We start from the raw sequence: 20,289 nt of genomic DNA on the forward strand, positions 1-20,289 counted from the left end.
TGCAAGGCTTAGCAGGTTTTAAAAAGTATAGGGACTCTCCAAGAGGAAAACAAAACCAGGAGCAGAATCCAAGGATGTAGGGAAGCACCGAAGCCAGCAGCTCCCTTACTGACAGTGCCAATCGTGGAACACCAACAACTTTAGTTTTAACTGTATGCAACAGGCTGGTTACAAAGCTAGGGGTTAAGGGAGAAGGATTTAGATGGGAGATCACAGCATAACACCACTAAACCTTCAGTTAAAAAAAATATTCGTAACATACTTTCAGAGCATAGCTGATGATTTGTCAAGATAGACAAGTGTTCACATCACTAAAGGTGTAACCATTAGGTAGGTGACTTAACCTCTCAGAACTTCAAGTTTCTTATAAAATGTAGGTAATAGTACTTTCCTTTAGGGTTTATTTTTTGAGAAAGGGAGATAATATATGTAAATCATTCAGAGTGGTTTTTAATGGACAATACATAATGGCTATTATTAATCACAATGGCTCGGGTATGTGTGTGTTTTGTTGTGGACCCATCAGGGTTTTCCAAGATTCCTACCTGTACCCAGCCAAGAATTTAGGGAGCAGGGGAAGCCTCTGGGATTTCATGTTGTCTTGGATATTGATTTCCATTTCTTCTGCCTTTCCATACCTTACAGCTGGATAAAAGTAAGAGAATGGTGACTAACTTCTAACTTTTTTCCTCAGTCCTCATTTTTATGTTTTTTATTTACATTTTTTGAGACAGGGTCTACCTCTGTAGCCCAGGATGGAGTGAAGTGACTCTATCATGGCCCACTGCAGTCTCAAACTCCTGGGCTGAAGTGATCCTCCTACCGTAGCCTTCTGAATAGCTAGGGTTACAGGCACATGCCACCATGCTCAACTAATTCTTTTTAGTTTTTTGTAAATATGGGGGTCTTACTGTGTTGCCCAGCAAGATCCCCATATTTATAACTTTATTTACAGTTTTGAACTCCTGGGCTTAAGCAGTCCTCTTGCCTTGGCCTCCTAAAGTGCTATGATTACAGGTGTAAGCCACAATGCCCGGCCCTTTAAGATCTGAAATATGAGCTGTTTACTGGACTTCATTAATATAAAAAACTATTTTTTTATAAAACTATATTTTTTTATATTTTATATTAAAAACTTTCCCACTTTATCCACTAGATAATCAATTTACATTTTAATTGCCAAAATATCTGTAGAAAAGCTTTTGAAGAAAAAAAGGGATTTTCTGTACCTGGATTTTACTGTTAGTATACTAATTAAAATTACCTTTTGAACATCTTTTAAAGTCAAGTTTTCTTGATAAGGTTTAATATTGTTAAAATTTATTAAATCTGGTATCTATAAATATAATTTGTGATCCTTCTTGTACAACTGTTGACTTCATCTTTTATAAGTAGATTTCTGTAAAATCAACCAAATTTTTTGAAGTTTTGGTGAGTATATTCTGATGTAACTTGCTTTCAGTTACTTACAGTTTAGATCTTAGAACTTTTCAGAAAATTTTTATGGGAATTGAGAGAAAAATTTCTGCAAATTGGCACTGAAACAATGTTTTTATTTGCATAGTTGACTTCCTGTGTTTGGATGATAACTTTTGCCAAAGGCAATTTTGAGTAGATTTTTTTCACAAAAGAATCCTATTTTAAAACTTTAAATAATTTGTTTTCATTAAATCTAATCATTTTGTTATAATTGAATTCCATGGGTAAAGAATCTTTAAATTCATATACTTTAATACTTACATAAAATTAGATACATTAAAAGGTCAACATTAATTATCAAAACTTAAATTTTACCTTGTTCAAATACAAAAGATTACTAAAGGCTTTAGGTTTTATAAGGCATATTATAACCTTAAAATTCATATCTTGAAAGAAATAGAAAGACACTTATTTAATGTGCATAGAGTTTATTTGGTACATCTATCAATTTCTACAATAACTGACCAGCAACAGTTCACACAGTGTCCACCTGCACTCCATGTCTAAAATGATTTATTTAGTAGGGTATTTTGCAAGGCTAGAAAAGAGAGAAAGGATTTCACAGTATTGGTGAAAACTGTTTTATCATGAAAGAAATGTAATACATTAATATATTCATTCATTCCCTATTAGAAAACAGCAAAATTACATTGTTAGGTGTATTATTTACAGTGAAAACTTGGAAGACTTGACAAAGCATCAGTTAGTTTATCAACAGACTTAGGAAGCTCCCTGTCCCCTCCCTTCAGGGTCCTTTCCTTGGAAATGAAATAAACTTACATTTTACATATACCGTTAAGCACCAGCTTGACAATTTAAAGTATTCTTTCAGTTTTATAAAATACTCCTGCTTTGAAAGGCAAAGTGAATGTAAAAATGTGAATGTAATTAAACAAGTCACTGGCCTGGAAACTTTTTATTGCAATAGTCTTTATGTTTTACTACTATATTCAGTTCTTGGAATGAATTTGCTTCTAGGTTTGAAACAAAATATTTGCCTTTTGTCTTGAAAAATCCCCTTAAAAAATTATTTTTGGAACTGTACAACTGCATTTTCATTCAGTGTTAAATATGCAACTTGGTCCTAGGATGTCATGTTATAAAGTCCAACTTGTTGGATAACTTGTTATACAAAACAATAAAAAACTTTATCAAAAAATATTACTGATGTTAACAGTCATGTATATAACACATCAATGTACCTAGATTTTCCAGTTATTGGATGTTTAAATTACTAATGTACAATCAGGTTTTAAAACTTAATACTTAAATTTCCATTCACTATGTAAAATTAAAAGCTCTAAAAGACCCTTTGAGTTCTGTACTTCAGAAACATTAGAACACTATTAAGGCATTAAACAGATCCCAAGGAAAGTAACTAGTATGCCTGAATTACAGAGTAAGTCATATTTTAAGGCAGTCAAAAGGTTCATTTTTTCACTTTAAGGCTCTTGAATACTTAAGTTTATTCTATGTAGACATTATTCTGTGTAATTTAAATATTCATCAGATGGTCAGTTATAGAAATCAAAGCCTTTTTATAAAGCAAATGGACAGTTTAGAACTAGATTGTAATACCCAACTCCCCACTGGTTTTTATAAAAGATGATTCTTATATCTCATCCCTTTGGAAAATTTCATTATCAGAAGCTGGCAATAAAAGGAAAAACATACAACTGAAATACATTACAAAAGTTATGCCTAGTCATGCCATACCAAATATAGAGAGTCCATATTCAGAGTAACAGTGCAACAAAAACACTATGAGTACCATTCATTAATTGTATATTTTAAATCTAATTTGGCTATGTATGGATTCTATATAGTTTACGTTACAAATAAAGCCAAGTTTCAATGTTTGTTGATATAACATTCCATCATTTATATCTGGTAATATTTAAAATACCAAGGTTTTAATTTCATTCACTATCTTTATCCACATATCCATATCCATATCCGAGTGAAACCAGCAGACATGTAGCTAATTTACTATTTCCTTTGTTCAAGCACAGATTCTGATGTCTAACAGTGCATAAATTTAAACAATTTAAAATGAAAAGGTGGCCAGGTGCGGTGGCTCACGCCTGTTCACGCCTGTAATCCCAGCATTTTGGGAGGCTGAGGCAGACAGATCACGAGGTCACATGATTGAGACCAGCCTGACCAACATGGTGAAACCCTGTCTCTACTAAAAATACAAAAACTAGCTGGGCATGGTGGTGCGCGCCTGTAATCCCAACTACCTGAGGGGCTGAGGCAGAATTGCTTGAACCTAGGAAGTGGAGGTTGCAGTGAGCTGAGATCCCACCACCTCACTCCAGCCTGGTGATGGAGTGAGACTGTGTCTCAAAAAAGAAAAGTTAAATATCATTTATGTTCATAAAATTAATGTGGTGCATGGCAGGGCTAAATAAAATAGAAGCAAAGGGAAAATCTTTTAGGATGAGAAAATTAGCTTTTGTATATTTTTGTTGTATATATAAATTCATTCTGACTGAAAATAATCATCTTTATTTCCACAATAGAATTTTCTAAGATGTTCTCCACTAGTTTGTTTCTACTACTTTCCAATATAACTTGGTATTTTCAGGGTTTAAGGAATTGTGCCATTTATTATAATTTTATTCAAACAGTATGCTAAACTGCATTATTAGTTTTATACATGAAAAATACTACCTTAGAATTTTAACTTCATAATTTTCAAAAAAGCAAATAAAAAATGTATGAACTAAAAAAAAGCCAAATGTGAATAAGTTATTTACAAGACTTTTTATGCCACAAGCAATGTATATATGCTCAGTGAAATACTTAGTAAACCAAAGATTTTGACAGTGGTCTTTATAATTATGGAAATAAAAGCATTGAGACACCTGCTGTTTTCTGAAAGAGTAATCAGTTAATTATTTTTCAAAGAGTGCTTATATAGTAAGCACTTATCTTTTCAACATAGCTAGATAACATAATTACAAAGGCTGAATAACTGATCTTAAAGGCCACAGAATTTCTGCAAACATCTAATATAAAAGATATACAATATAATTTGATTTGGGGAGAGACTGTATCAATCTACTGATTGTTCCAAGAAGCCTGCCTAGTACTAAGTTGAAAAAGAAAATATGATCTTATACTTGTATGAAACAAAAAGCAATCTGCAAAAGGCTCATCCCAAACTATATGTGGGTGACTTTCCTGTCATTCATTTTATTATCCAGATAGAGAACGACTAGAAAAAGGGGACAGAAATGTAAGAAAGGAATTTTAAAAGAAAAAAAAGAGGTAGATAAGTCATCTTCCAACAAATAAGAGATGAGGAAACAGACATCAAGGAAACACTAAATAAAATCCAAACAGTAAATACAACTAATTTCATCGATTAACATGTCATTTTTTTTCAAATTCTTTCTTATGCATGTTTACATTGATGCTGTAGGACATTTCTCCAGAGGGGATAGTGCCTTAACACCCCAAAACTAGTATGTAAGACTAGAATTTTTCATTTTTGATTACCTACTGTAATAGCATCAGTTACCAAGAAATTTGTTATTTGTGGCTACAATAGGTCAAGTTAAAATAAGTCCAACAAAACATTACAATGATTTAGCCTTTAGTTATTGTTCAGGTGTAGCTTTACTGTGCTTTTAAAGGTGTTTCTCACTTAACTGTGAGACGTTCAAATTTATTCAAGAATTCTACCTTATCTTTCCAAAACAATTTCACATTGTTTCTGTAAAATCTAAAAAATAAGAAAAAAAAAAATCCCTGATGAAAATAGTACTTTACTATTTGTAGATTTACTGGTTACTTTAAAAGATTAAGAGAATGTTTGTTGGCTGGGTGCAGTGGCTCATGCCTCTAATCCCAGCACTTTGGGAGGCCAAGGCAGGAAGACCCCTTGAGCCCAGGAGTTCGACACCAGCCTGGGCAACATAGTGAGACCTTGTCTCTACAAGAATTAAAAAAAAAAAAGGCTGGCATGGTAGTGCAGTGCATGCCTGTGTTCCTGGCTACTTGGGAGGATCACTTGAGCTTGGGAGGTCAAGGGTGCAGTGAGCCGTGATCATGCCATTCCAGCCTGGGTGACAGAGGGATAGCCTGTCTCAAAAAAAAAAAAAAAAAGTTTGTTCACACCATTTCCTCACTTAAGAGTATAAGCTTGTTTTACTAGGTCTATCCAAGAAGATCTTAGAGTTGGAATATATTTTTTCTCCCTCTTCAGTAGAGAGCAGTGACTTTTGGGTAATACTTTAGCTGTGAAAATTTTCTTCTAAATTTTCCACCTTTGAACAGGAATGTTTTAAAACACTGTGTATAGGCCTGTTTGAGCCAGGCTATTAGTTTTCTAAACATTTTAGTTCAAATACATTACCCTATTAACAAGGATGTTTTAAACAAAAAAAAAAAAAAAAAAAAAAAAAAAAAAGATTCTAACTTGTATTGCAAGCCCTCTTCAGTTTCAATTTTTATGTAAATATTAAATCACTGATTTTCTATGATCCAAGCACAGATATGTTACTTTTTAAGGATAAAAAATTCAAATCACTTAGGTTAAATTGGTTGTCTACAGTCACACAGTAAGTTAGATAAAGCAAAGGAGGTTCCAAAGGGTAACAATTCCATTCACTAGCATGTTGCTTCACTAACACTCTCATAAAATAGGTTACTAATAATATAAGTATTAATAAATGGAATTTCCAAGAACTTTAATAAAGGGTGGGATTATAAGATTAGTTTTTGTTTTACTAATTACAACTATATCCTGGAACTATTTACATACTACCTAGGAAATAAAGTTTGTTTATTCTTGTAGGATTGTTTTTAAAAGCAGTGTTTTCCCAAATATTAATTTAACAGTAATCCTAAAAGTAACTCAGGAAATAAAAAACTTATCACTTCAGTACATTTTATTTATAATGAGGTAAACTTTTTGTTTTTTCTCTATGTATGTGGATATATATAGCAACACAGGTTAATTGTGCTTGAGGATTCCTATGAAGTACAAAATTATACATGTTCCCATTCTGTTTCTCTACTCCTAAAGCAATCATGTATATACATTATTTCCTAATAACCCAATAAGGTAAAAGTCTTAAATAATTTTATTTTATCCTCTACTCTTCTGAGACCATGTGTTCCCATGTTGTGGGGAAATAAATTCTGGCACAGGAATGAAGAGACCAAGATGTCTAGGTTATAGTACTTCAAAATCACACTCTTGTCTTGGACTTCAGCTCTCTAACAAAAATTTTAAAATTTGCTTTTAGGTTTCTAAGGTTTCTTCCAGCTCTAATGTGCCATGATTTGAAAAGCTACCTTCTGTGGTAGCTTCTCCTACTTATCCTTTCTTTCTTAAATGTTACCCTAGTCCATTTAATTAGACCTACCTAAATACTTCAGAAAGGTCTTATCCATCCAATCTTGTATCCTTGATGGATTTAATATTAACTCATAGATATATCTGTCTAAAAGTATTATGGAAATAGTACACAACTGAAGGTAATGCATTTTTGTACTATATTCTATTTAACATTTCTATTAGAAATAAAATGATCATGTTACAATTTTAAAGATCTTGGGTTTACTTAAAGAATTCACTATTACGTGATTCTATTAGTTTCTTTAAACTTTAAATTCAATCTGAACATAATATTTTAATGTGTCAAAAGTAGCTAATATATTCAGTTCAATGCTTGACAGGGTTAAAGATGTGAACAACATCAGAAGCAATGCATATCTGAAGTGGGGTGGGGTGCTATGATGAGCTTTGCTGAACAAAAATATCTCAGGTAAATTACACTTAAAAACTGATACCAGTTGCCTTGAAGGAATGGGTTCGTATCACAACCAGCATTAATATGTTAAATAAATTTGAAAAGGACATTTTCTTATTCCCAGAGCCCAAATTTCACATAAAACAGAAGAAAATATGTACAGAAATCCTCAGACTACTAAAGTCCCCCTTTCCCAAAAAACATAAAACCTCTGACCCCCAAGCACCTAAAAGGCTATAATTTACATTAACTACAGTTTGACTTTTCATATAACAGCAAGAAGGATCTTACAAACCCTCAGTAAATCTTCATTTTAATATTTAGAGAACAACAGATATGCAAACAGGTTTTATGTGTAAGCTACCTTAGATGACTGTAATAAAATTATGAGCAAAGATAACGGCATTTCAACAGATTGCTTTAATGTTAAACCTCACAATGAAGGATACTTGCTTAAGAAAATAATGTACTTTAGTGTAATGAAAAGTTTCATACATACAAATAATATTGAAAAAAATTCCTAGTGATTGGCTAGCTGGTAAGACGCTACTCAAAAAATTGCCTTTCAAACCTGAAGGACCTAGATTGCTTTATTATTTATTTATACTATCAAAGAAGAGTATTTTGCCATGAAATGAATAATGGACAAAGAGACAGGCCACTGACCTGTATACAATTTAAAAATATTGACTAAAAAAATAGTTAAAAGTAAAATTTTATTTTAAAAGTAAAAAAGCTAAACTGGTTATAGCTGAGATTTTAATTGTTATACTTTGTGAATGAGGGGGAGTTAAGTGCTTGAAACATTTTATGTTATTTTCACTTAAGAGTATGAAAAAGTGTGAGACTACAACTGGCTATGTTACTATAATTCGGAGGAAATCATTATATCATTATCAAGTCACACCCCTTGTGGCAATAAAATATAACAAAGCAAAAAAAAAAAAAAAAAAAAGCAAACCAAACAGAATTCCTCAGCCAACACAAACTTAGTCTATTCTTAGGGGTTGCCATGATGTTTCTGATTAATGGTAACATGTTCTACAAGTCCAAATAAAACATCAGAAATAAAATATTTTTTTCACTGAATAAGAAAGCTGTTATTTGTGTGATCTTAGTAAAACTCTGACAGGAATTTGTAAAACTCATTCATAATTTAATCAAATGTCTTTTTTTTTTTTTTTTTACCCCTTGGTATAAAAGTTTACAGATGAGTTTCATATTCCATCACAGTTACATGGTCTAGTGCATTTCAGAGTATTTGGACATTATCAAAGCTGTCCTTTCCCAATGGAAACGTTTAAGAAAACGTTAAGCACTTCTCAAGTGACATGATGTGGAATTATACTTTTTGCTCTTACCTCTTTTAAATACACATGTATTATTCAACAAAGCAAAACTATTTTACAGTGTCTATTAACAAAAAGTTCTCTATCAGATAGAGGAAACTACAGTATCCTGAAGCTATTTCCCCAAGAGCTAGTTTAGTAGACAGACCTTTGGGCCCATCTTATTTTTCCTTCTTTTTTTTTTTTTTTTCCGGTAAGGTAACTTTCCATTATGCACATACTATACTATCATCATTCATTGGGTGGGGATTAGCTGGGAAGTAGCTGTATATTTTTAGTGAGATCACTGATGGCAATGGATCTCTGGATTGTGCTGCTGCTTACAGTTAAATCATATCTAATGTGAAATTTCGAATTACATCCAAAGCTCCAGTATCAAAGCCACACATATCCAACATGCCTCTATCATCTGGGTCTGCAATGGTAAAACCATTTGATGTCATTCCACAAACAATCAGTTTAGCTGGAATATCCATTTTCTGTAGAAAAAGACCAAAATACGTATTAGAAACATGTACGTAAGGAAACACAAAATACCTCCAAAATTAAATCACTTTAACATTTCTCTACCAGAGCTTTTTAATTACAAAGTCCATTTTTTTGGGGGGAGGGGGAGTCAATCTTTTAAGGCTAGAATATGGGAATTTTAGAAGAATGGACAATAAAATTGTATTAGAATCTGCCTGAAATTTCTACTTCTCTCATCAATTACTTTACTTGTTCTATGGGCTGCAGCATACATTATTGAGCAGCCTAGGCACTTTGTACTTACGAAACCTGTCAGGGTATTAAGGGTGCCAGATATTTTTATCAACATATCAAGTGCTGGGGCAGTGTGTATGAGTATATATAAATATAAGGACATAGCTCTCTGGGATGATCAACTTTTGGCTGATGACTGATATGTGCGATATATACATGTTCCATGTAAGAACTTGTCCTCTACAGCTACATGTAAGATTAAAATAATTGAGTTTTTGAGAAAAACCTACAATTGCTGAATGTATACACGTGAGAAACTACAATGAACTCTTTAAATAATACATCTAACGTAATTGTTAAAACAAATGTAAGAGGTAAGGACTATAACTTACTATGATGTAGATCAGTAATAATTTGCTCAGGTCCACACAGAGTAAGAGAAAGACTTGGGACTCACAACCAAACAGTCTTTACATTCTATCCTAGTTGGGCAGTGCCTCATGGCCGTAATCTCAGTGCTTTGGGAGGCCAGGATTTCAAGTTACAGTAAGCTATGATAGCACCATTGCACTCCAGTGATGGAGATCCCATTTCTTTAAAAAAAAAAAAAAAAAAAAAAAAAAATTCTATTCCCTCACCTGTAGCTTTCAAACTTAGGCCTGCATCAGAATGCTCCAGAGGGCTTGTTAAAACACAGTCCCAATGTCAGAGTTTCTGATTCAGCAGATCTCTGTTGGGCCTCAGGAATTTGCATTTCTATTAAGGTCGCAGGTGAGGCTAAGACTGCTGGTAGGGAAACCACACTTTGAGAACCACTACTCTTCATCAACAAGTTCTATTTCTACTAGTCACACCAGCCATATTTTAAGTGCTCAAAAGTCCCATGTGACTAGTGGCAACACATATTGGAGAGTGACGATTTATGTCATTTCAGAAAGCTCAACGGGAGTATACTGATTAGAACACAGTTATGTCCATAAAACGTAGAGCATAGATTATAGCTTTAATTTTATGTAATCCTTTTGGAAAACTCACTAATACTTTCAATTTTCAAGGAGCACACTGAATTATTAAAATAACTTACAGCTAAGGTAAAACAAATATTCTGATTATTACCAAAAATACTGTTTGCAAAGGATATTCTTGGTAATGTTTAGCAATGGAAACTGGTTAAATTATATATGTGTAACCAATACTTTTTCTTATTGTAAGTACTGCTGAGTCTATAATGGACATTGGCTCCTATATAAGATACAGAACTATTTGTAGTAACATTTTTTGAAAACCTTAAGTGAATAAGACTCAAGAATGGCCAGGTGTGGTGGCTGTAATCCCAGCACTTTGGGAAGCCGAGGCTGGAGAATCACTTGAGCCTAGGAGTTTGAGACCAGCCTGGGCAACATGGTGAAACCCCATCCCCACAAAAAATTAGGTAGGCATGGTGGCACGCTCCTGTAGTCCCAGCTACTTGGGAGGCTGTGGTGGGACAATCACTTAAACTTGGGAGGTTGAGGTTGCAGTGAGCCATGACTGAGCCACTGCACTCCAGCCTGGGCAATAGAATGAGGTCCTGTCTCAAAAAAAAAAAAAAAAATCAAGTATTAAAATATTATTTGGGTGAGGAACCATATTAGAATTTGTTTTACCTTTCGATACTCCCTCAGAGCAATAGCAGGATGGACACCTCCAGCAAAGGTCTCATTATCAGTGAATACAATGAAGACATCAGCAGGTGTGTTTGTCTTCTGAGCCCAGATCATTGGAAGAGAGCAATCAGTTCCACCTGCTGGGATCTAATTCAGAACAAAAGCATGAATAAATAAGTAAATAAGTCCTTAAAAATACTAGTTTTTGCAGTCTCATTTTGTTTAGCACCAATATATACAGCCTTCCCAAAGCCTGCATATATATTTTCGGTTTTTGTACTTGTCATGAGAAATTTAAGACAAAAAAATTTTTGTTCTCACAGATTAATACCATACATGACATCAATATAAAATCATTCTACATGTTATGTAAACTTAACTAAGTAAACTTAAAAAACACAGTTTCTTACCTGACTCATAGCCATTAAAACCTGTTGTAAGGTCATATCTGTAGTCACTGGACATGGTACCATTTCATCAGAAAAAGCAACTACGTAAGAATCTTTTTCTGTTCTTGTGACAACCTGAAAATTCAATGGCAGTAATTTTCAGCAAATTTGGCAGGAAATAACAGTATTTTGAATTTTATCCAACTTCATGTTTAAAAGAAACACTGATGTTTATTTCTTAACTTTTTATTAGTGTGTTTTAGAACTATACAGTAACCGTAGTACAGCTTTCAAAGTACTTTCACAAAAAACTGGCTGTCATGACTATCCTTTGAAGCAAATACAGTAAATATTCTTCTCATTTTATTAGGTAAGAAATAAAGCCCCAGTAAAGAAGCTAAAAAGTTTGCCTGCTATTCATCTGTTTATTATTCACTGACAGTCAAGATAGAACTAAAGTCTCCTAGACACTCTATTAGTTCCCAGATCTTTTAAGTTTCATATCATTAAATAATTTAAGCATTATTTTAAAAATACATTTTAAAAAATTTTTGTCTTTTTTTCATTTTATCTAAGCATTATCTACTTCCTAAAAAATCCATTAATATTTAATCTTTTGTTGTAAAAATTAAAATTTCTATTCTGCTTGTTCTCTAGACATACTTTTTCAACACACTTAACACTTTGGCTTTACACCATTATCTTTAAATATAAAATAAAAAATGTGACAAGCTGAAAGGACAGAAGAAAGTGAAAACGTAATTCTTAATCACTATTTAACTTATAGTTTTGTTCTACAGTAAACATGTTTTTAGAGTGGCAAAATTGTCTTAGGTGTTCTCACCATGCACATTGCTGCAGCAACTGTACTAGCGTTGAGTATACTACCCAAAACTCTTTGGTTCATAGAAGCACTGACATCAACAGCTAGTAAGAAACGTTTTCCAGTTGGTTCAACTGTCTACAGAGAAAACAAAACAATCATTAAAAGCATAATAGAAATTATGAGTAGATAAAATTTCTAAATCATATTTACTTACCTTACATTAAAAAGACTATAATAAAAGGCCTTCAGATTTTTGATTTACCAATTGACAACTATTTAAAAATGCTCATCTGGCATAGCAGCTATGATTGAAAATTTAAAAAATAATAATAAAATGCTTAGCTTTTACAGGTAAAACAAACGAAGAACCTATTCAATAATTTTAGTTAAATAAGTTACCATCCTATTTTAAAATCTTTCCTCATTGAAGTAAAATCAGAGTTTTAGTAAGAAATTTTATTGTGGTAAAATGTAACATAAATTTGACCTTTTAACCATTTTAGATGTATAATTCAGTGGCATTAAGCACATTCACAATGTTGTATAACTATCACCTCTATCTATTTCTAGAACTTTTTCATCATCCCAAATAGAACTTGTACCAATTAGGTAATAACTCCCCAGTGCCATGTCTCTCCCTAGCCCCTAACAACTTCTATTCCACATTCTGTCTCTATAAATTTGCCTACTGTAGATACCTCATATAATGCAATCATACAATACTTGTCCTTGTTTGTCTGGCTTATTTTACTTACTGTAATCTTTTCAAGATTTATCCATGGTGTACCATGTATCAAATGTAATTCTTTTCTAAGGCTGAATAATATTCCATTATAAACACCACATTTTGCTTATCCATCTGCTGATGAACATTTGGGTTGTTCATCAAAATCAGTTGTATTTCTATATACTAGCAATGAACAATTCAAAAAAGAAAATTAAGAAAATATTTGTTCACAATAGCATCAAAAATAAAAGACGAGAATACATTTAACTCTTGGCTATTGTGAATAATGCTACTGTGAATATTGGTAAACAAATATCTGTTTAATACCTGTTTTCAATTCTTTTGGGTATATACCTAGAAATGGAATTGCTGGATGGTATGGTAATTCTATGTTTAACCTTTTGAGAACTGCCAAATTGTTTTCCACAGGGGCTACACCATTTTACATTCCCACCATACACTATGGTTCCAATTTCTCCACATCTTCCCCAATTCTTGTTTTCTGCTTTTTTGGTATTAGCTATCCAACTAGATGTGAAGTGGTATCACACTGTCATCTTGATTTGCATTTCTCTGATTGTTAATGATGTTGAGTATTTTTCATGTTTTTTTTTGAGATGGAGTTTCGCTCTTGTTGCCCAGGCTGGAGTGCAATGGCACAATCTCAGCTCACTGCAACTTCTGCCTCCTGGGTTCAAGAGATTCTCCTGCCTCAACCTCATGAGTACCTGGGATTACAGGCGCCCGCCACCACATCCAGCTAATTTTTTGTATTTTTTTTTTTTTTTGTAGAGATGGGGTGTCACCATGTTGGCCAGGCTGGTCTCGAACTCCTGACCTCAGGTGATCAACCGATCTCGGCCTCCCAAAGTGCTGGGATTATAGGGCACCTGGCCCTTTTCATATTCTTATTACTCATTTGTATATCATTAGAAAAATGTCTATTCAAGTACTTTGCCCATTTTTAAACTGTGTTGTTTGTACTTTTGCTGAATTTGTAGTTTTCAGTATTCTGGATATTAGGCACTTACCGGATATATGGTCTGCAAATATTTTCTCCCATTGTGTAGATTATCTTTTAGCTTTCTCAATAGTATCCTTTAATACACAAAATTTTTAAGTTTGATGAAGTTCAATTTATTTTTTCTTCTGCTGCCTGTGTTTTTGGTGTTTTCTAGTTTTAGCCCTTAAATTTAGGTCACTGATCCACTTTGAACTAATTCTTGTATTGGTGTAAGATAATGGTCCAACTTCATTCTTTTGTATGTGAATATGCAGTTTTCCCAACACCATTTGTTGAAGATTATCCTTTCCCCAGTGAATCATCTTGGCACCCTCATCAAAAGTTAACTGACATCCTGGTGCAGTGGCTCACACCTGTAATCCTAGCAGTTTGGGAGGCCAAGGTGGGTGGATCACTTGAGTCAAGGAGTTCAAGACGAGCCTGGCTAACACAGTGAAACCCTGTCCCTACTAAAAATGGAATAAATTAGCTGAGTGTGATGGTGCATGCCTGTAATCCCAGCTACTTGGGAGGCTGAGGCATGAGAATCACTTGAACTCAGGAGGCGGAGGTTGCAGTGAACTGATTGCACCACTGCACTTCAAACTGGGTGGCACAGTGAGACTCTGTCTCAAAAAAAAAAAAAAGTCAACTGAACATATACGCAAGTTTTTAACTCTGGACTCTCTATTTCATTGGTCTATATGTTTATTCTTTTGCCAGTGCCACACTGTTTCGATTACTGCAGGTCTGTGGTAACTGAAAGAGTTACTGAAGAGTCCTCCAGACTTTGTTCTTTTTTAAAGATCGTTTTGGCTATTTGGGGTCACTTGAAATTTCTTAGGAATTTTAGAATGGGTTTTTCTATTTCTGTAAAACATGCCATTGGGATTTTGAAAGGGATTGCATTAAATCTGTAGATTGGCTGCTTTGGATAGTATTGTCATCTTAACAATATTAAGTCTTCCAATCTGCAAACACAGATGTGTTTCTATTTATTCATGACTTAATTTCTTTTAGCAGTGTTTTGTAGTTCTCAGTGTATAAGTCTTGCAGCTTCTTAAATTTACTCCTGTCTTTTATTTTTTGATGACATTGTAAATGGAAATGTTTTCTTAATTTCTTTTTTTGGATTGTTCATTGCTAGTATATAGAAATACAACTGATTTTTTATGTGTTGGTTTTATACCCTGTAACTTTGTTGAATTCATTTTTTAACTTTAGAGTTTTTGGTGGATTCTTTAGCGTTTTTTCTAAATACAAGATCATGGCATCTGAGGATAATTTTACTTCTTTATTTCCAATTGAGATGTCTTTCATTATTTCATTTTCTTGCCTTATTACTAGAACTTCCAATACTATGTGGAATTAAAGTGGAAAAACTGGGCATCCTTGTCTTTTTCTTGATTTTAGGGGAAAACATTACAATCACTCACCATTATGACATTAGCTATGGGGTTTAAACATTTTTATTTTTTAAATCTCTGGCCTTTATCATGTTGAGGGAGTTAATTTCCGGTTTATATAGTGGTTTTCTTTTTATCACGAAGGAATGTTGAAATTTGTGAAATGCTTTTTCTGCATCAATAAGATGATCATGTGGTTTTTATCACTTCATTCTACTAATGTGATGTATTACATTGATTGGCTGTCATATGTTATACTATCCTTGTATGCCACGGATAAATATCACTTGGTTATGGTATGTAATCCTTTTATTTTGCTGCTGAATTTGGTTGCTAGTATTTTGTTATACAGCAAGACTTTTTAGCTTCTGTCTTTGATGTGAGATTTCCATGACTAAAAACCTCATTTTTTATCAAGACTGATGAGATGTATCTACCAATTAATGGGGAAAACAGAGGACCAAGTCATAGGACCTGATAGGAAGGCAAATTTCTAAAGTTAGTGACACGGGTTGGATTTGTGTCTCCACACAAATCTTACGTTCACTGTAATCCCCAGTGTTGAAGGTGGGACCTGGGGGGAGGCGACTGGATCACGGGGGCAGTCTAATAGCTTAGCACCATATCCCCCCTTCTGCCATGATTGTTGATATGGTTTGGCTGTGTCCCCACCCAAATCTCATCTTGAATTGTAGTTCCCATAATCCCCACGTGTTCAAGGGTGGGATCAAGTAGAGATAACTGAATCATGGGGGTGATTTCCCCTATACTGTTCTTGTGATAGTGAATGAGTTCAGACGAGATCTGAAGGAGCTTCCCCCACTTTTGCTCATCACTTCTTCCTGCCGCCATGTGAAGAAGGATGTGTTTGCTTCCCCTTCTGCCATGATTTTAAGTTTCCCAAGGCATCCTCAGAAGCAAGGCAGTAGCCACTGTGCTTCCTATAAAACCTGTGGAACCATGAGCCAATTAAATCTCTCTTGTTTACAAACTACTCAGTCTCAGGTACTTCTTTATAGCACTGCAAGAACAAAGTAATACAGTTAGTAACTTAAGTTACCAAAATGATCTTAGAATAATTAGTTGCTACCCAAAGGTAAAGAGAAATACTTTACTCATAAACTTACACAATATTAATTATATACCCACCTCATATGAACTAAAAAAAAACAAATGAATACCTAATTAAAAAATGATTAAACTATTAATACTACCTTTAAAATGTATTATTACAAAAGATATTAAGTCTTGAGTCATTTGTTTTAAAACAAAAATCATATCACTACCTTAAATGTTTTATAAAAAGCAGCATCCAATGCTTTCAAAATTTCTTCATCAGGGCGCCACTTCAGTTTTCCTCTCAGCCCATGACCTGTCTTGTAAGTTTCTAATGCGATCAAAATATGAAATGGATGTATACGAGCCTAGAAACAAAACAAAGTATAAGGAAAATTTTAGCAAAAAATAGTGATTATGTATACTCCTTAGATTTTGTGTTATTGTAGCTAATAACTACATTTCATACAGCAAAGAGAAAAATGAAAATGTATTAAACTTACACTTAAGAGCCATAATGCAATTTGGTATAATGAACATCTCGAAATACCTTAAAATGCACTGACTACATTTCTAAAATTTAGGAGCCACTTTTCAGTTAGTAGTAGCTAACAAAGAACACTGATAATGCTTACCTTTTTTAATAGTTTTTCATTACACAGTTTTTCACATACTAAAGATACTTCTGAATTTCCTGGTTCAAGTACTGAATTAGCAGTCATCTTTCCTAGATTCCTTAGTAATGCAGTAAGAGGCATTTCTTGTAACAAAGCCTTCCATACCTATTGCAATAACAGGTAGAAATACCAGGAATTAAGGGAAAATAAATCAGTATAACACAACTATATCAATAAATATTCATAATATAGTCTCAGGCTTTCATCTGGGGTTCAGAGTACTTTCAGAATGAAAATGTCTAAGTCAAAGGCTTATCAAATAAGCTAAGTTTTTTTACTAGAAAAAGGAAGTGAAGTATATTTTATGAAGGAAATGCATAGATGATTTTTTTTTTTAATTAGCAAGGCAGATTTTCTGGAGTGAAACTAACACAAATGCCACCTACATCATGTTGAACATCATGGTAGGTGTTTTAAATAGACATTAATTTCAAGATATATTTTAAATAATTTCTTTTTAGAAGTATAAATATATAGCTACCCCAAGTTTATCCTTTTAGCACCTACAGTAAATTACTCATGTTTAATCACATGCTGTAACATATAATTCACTCACCTCTTTCGACTTTAAGTGATTTGTTAAAAGATGTTCTCTAACTAATCTATGTTCTTCTATTAGATGAATGACTTCTAGCTCATCTCTTGTGCGCTTCACTTTCTCTACAGCCTCCAGATACTTTAACAATTTTTCAGTTTCCACAGAGAGTGCTTTTTCTTTATACAATTCATGAACTTCTTTCCAGCCCTTTGTAATATATTTGGTCACAATTGCAAGTCCTTTAACAAGATAAAGAAATGAAAAAGCATGCAGGATTACCAAGTAAAAAAATAGAACATGTTTCCTCAAAATGCATTCTATAACTAGACACACAAGAGTTAATGCCCTTACACTGGGATGCTGCTTTTCATGATATAACAATTAAGCAAATGGGGTGAATTAATTTTCTTATTCAGTTATTACTATTTAAATATGAGACTTTGGAGTAAAAAAATCTGTATCCTGAGTAATTTTGTTACAGAGGCTTTTCTTTCTTTTCAAAGACACCAGCATTAGAAAGTTTCAGGTCCATAATCTCAGAACAACTCACAAGAGTACAGATGTATCTCAATTAATATTGTATTATATTGTATTATATTAATTATATTCATTTGTCTCTCTTTGCTTTTGAATAAAATATGTATATTTACAAACAGCAGAAGTAAGTAGAAGTGGACAGGTAGGTAGGTTCTTTTACACTGTGTTTTAATAGCTGAGAAGTATTACTGGTCCAAAGAAAAAAAAAAAGAAAAAGAAGAAAACAGTAACTTGTTGATTCCCTCCACAATTTCTTCCAATAGAAGAAAGAGCCTTGGATCGGGGGTGAGAAAATCTGGGTTCTAGGTTCTAGCCTATACTCTGCCAATAAATGGTGGTCTTTCTAGGTCTTAGTTTCACCACTTCTGTAACACAGCAGGGATTGGATTACAACATTAAAATGTCTATGAGGGAAGGGCAAATAAAATAAAGAAATAAAACCAGCACGGTGAGGCCGAGCGCCATGGCTCACACCTGTATTCCTAGTACTTTGGGAGGTCAAGGTGTGTGAATCACCTGAGGTCAGGGGTTCGAGAACAGACTGCCCAACATGGCAAAACTCCGTCTCTACTAAAAATTTAAAAATTAGCTGGCCATGGTGGCGCATGCCTGTAATACCAGCTACTCAGGAGGCTGAGGCAGGAAAATCACTTGAACCCAGGAGGCAGAGGTTGCAGTGCGCCAAGATCACGCCACTGTACTTCAGCCCGGGGAACAGAGTGAGACTCTGTCTCAAAAAAAAAAAAACAAAAAACAAAAAAACAAAACACCACCACAGTGATGTAATAGACAGTTGTGAGGGTGTGGTGACTGAACAGCGTGCGCCCTGACAAGTGGTGTAGCCATGTATCGACTTCGTGCTGCCAAAATAAAAAAAAATTACTTTCAAGAGAAGCCAGAATATGAGTTTTTATGGTTTCTGATTTTTAAAGATGATGACAAAGAATTCATTTTACCCTAAAATACTGTATAGGCCATATGAAACACATGTCTATGCCAATTGAGCCTATTATGTTATTTTTGAATTCTAAATAACTTGATCAAAAGTTAACACTAACATGCAGGAACTTCTCAAGTATTGTGACTCTTGCTATCTTCCAGATTTTGATACAAAATCATCTTAAATGAGTAAATGTTTCATGTGAGTATATCTTCTATTTTGTTTTTCCAATGAAAATAAAAATTCCTTAAAGCAGTTTTATCCTACCCAGTTCTGTAATTGTGCTGGCCACACAGTGGGTGCACAATAAAAATACCATACCTGATTACTTGAATCACATTTTGACTTGTTTTATCGGTTATAAATACACATTACAGTTAAGATATTAAAATACTATTAATTCTGTTGCTTACAGTTTTTCCAAATTTTTAAACTTTGAAATGCTAGGGATTCTCCATGTCCAATGTGATATTACTATTACTAACATGGTTTCAATTACGAGTTCTGCCCTCGACAGTTTCAAATTAAAGAATCCTATGTGTGGAAGTAAGTTTAGGGAACATGTACTAATTCCTCATTATATAGACCAAAAAAACAAAGCACAGAATAATTATTTTCACAAGTTCAGAAACTGGTCCAATTAGACTAGTAATGGGCAGTCTTTCTCTTAGTCTATAGTACTTGCTCCACACTTCCAAGACACATCTCAACAAATGAATAAATAAAGCTGGATGCCTAAGTCCTTCTTAACGCTGGATCAAATATTTGGATAAAAAATTTAAATGTAAAAAATACTGTTTCTTAACCATGAAAATGTTAGGAAAAAACCACAGATAAATATTTGAGGTTGGAAAAGGCCCTTCTAATCCTAACACAAAACAGAAACCTATGAAGACACTGATAAGTTTGACTACATTAAAATTCCAAACTTTTAGTGTGCCAGAAATGTCCCCCAACCAAAAAAAAAAAGACAAAGGAAAAAAATAGAAGAAAAAATTCATGTACTGTACATAATAATCAACTCCTGTAATATGAACCCCAAGTTCTTAGAACAGTGTCTATCCCTAGTAGGTGCTCAATAAATATTTGCTGAGGGCCAGGCACGGTGGTTCATGCCTGTAATCCCAGCACTTTGGGAGGCCAAGGCAGGCGGATCAACTGATGTCAGGAGTTTGAGACCAGCATTACCAACATGGTGAAATCCTGTCTCTACTAAAAATACAAAATATATATATAATAAATATTT

At 33.6% G+C, this 20,289-nt stretch overlaps 2 protein-coding genes across 4 annotated transcripts in view; one reads left to right on the forward strand and one right to left on the reverse strand.

Moving 5' to 3' along the window:
- The window catches only part of GLRX2 (glutaredoxin 2), a 37,318-nt gene that overhangs the window by 12,956 nt on the left and 4,073 nt on the right, over window positions 1–20,289 (forward strand). The gene's annotated exons all lie outside the window — the stretch shown is intronic.
- RO60 (Ro60, Y RNA binding protein) overlaps window positions 7,649–20,289 on the reverse strand; it is a 23,994-nt gene continuing 11,353 nt past the window's right edge. For all 3 annotated transcript variants that reach the window (XM_017891579.1, XM_017891581.1, XM_017891580.1), the window contains 7 exons: window positions 17,585–17,805; window positions 16,987–17,133; window positions 16,582–16,719; window positions 12,178–12,294; window positions 11,355–11,468; window positions 10,945–11,091; window positions 7,649–9,075 (listed from right to left, as the gene is read on the reverse strand). In XM_017891579.1, coding sequence (XP_017747068.1) covers window positions 8,923–9,075; window positions 10,945–11,091; window positions 11,355–11,468; window positions 12,178–12,294; window positions 16,582–16,719; window positions 16,987–17,133; window positions 17,585–17,805 — 1,037 coding nt within the window. In that variant the 3' untranslated portion in view covers window positions 7,649–8,922. The remainder of the gene's footprint in view (window positions 9,076–10,944; window positions 11,092–11,354; window positions 11,469–12,177; window positions 12,295–16,581; window positions 16,720–16,986; window positions 17,134–17,584; window positions 17,806–20,289) is intronic.

This window comes from Rhinopithecus bieti, unplaced genomic scaffold (genome assembly GCF_001698545.2).
Source record: "Rhinopithecus bieti isolate Rb0 unplaced genomic scaffold, ASM169854v2 scaffold_20206, whole genome shotgun sequence".
NCBI lineage: Eukaryota > Metazoa > Chordata > Mammalia > Primates > Cercopithecidae > Rhinopithecus > Rhinopithecus bieti.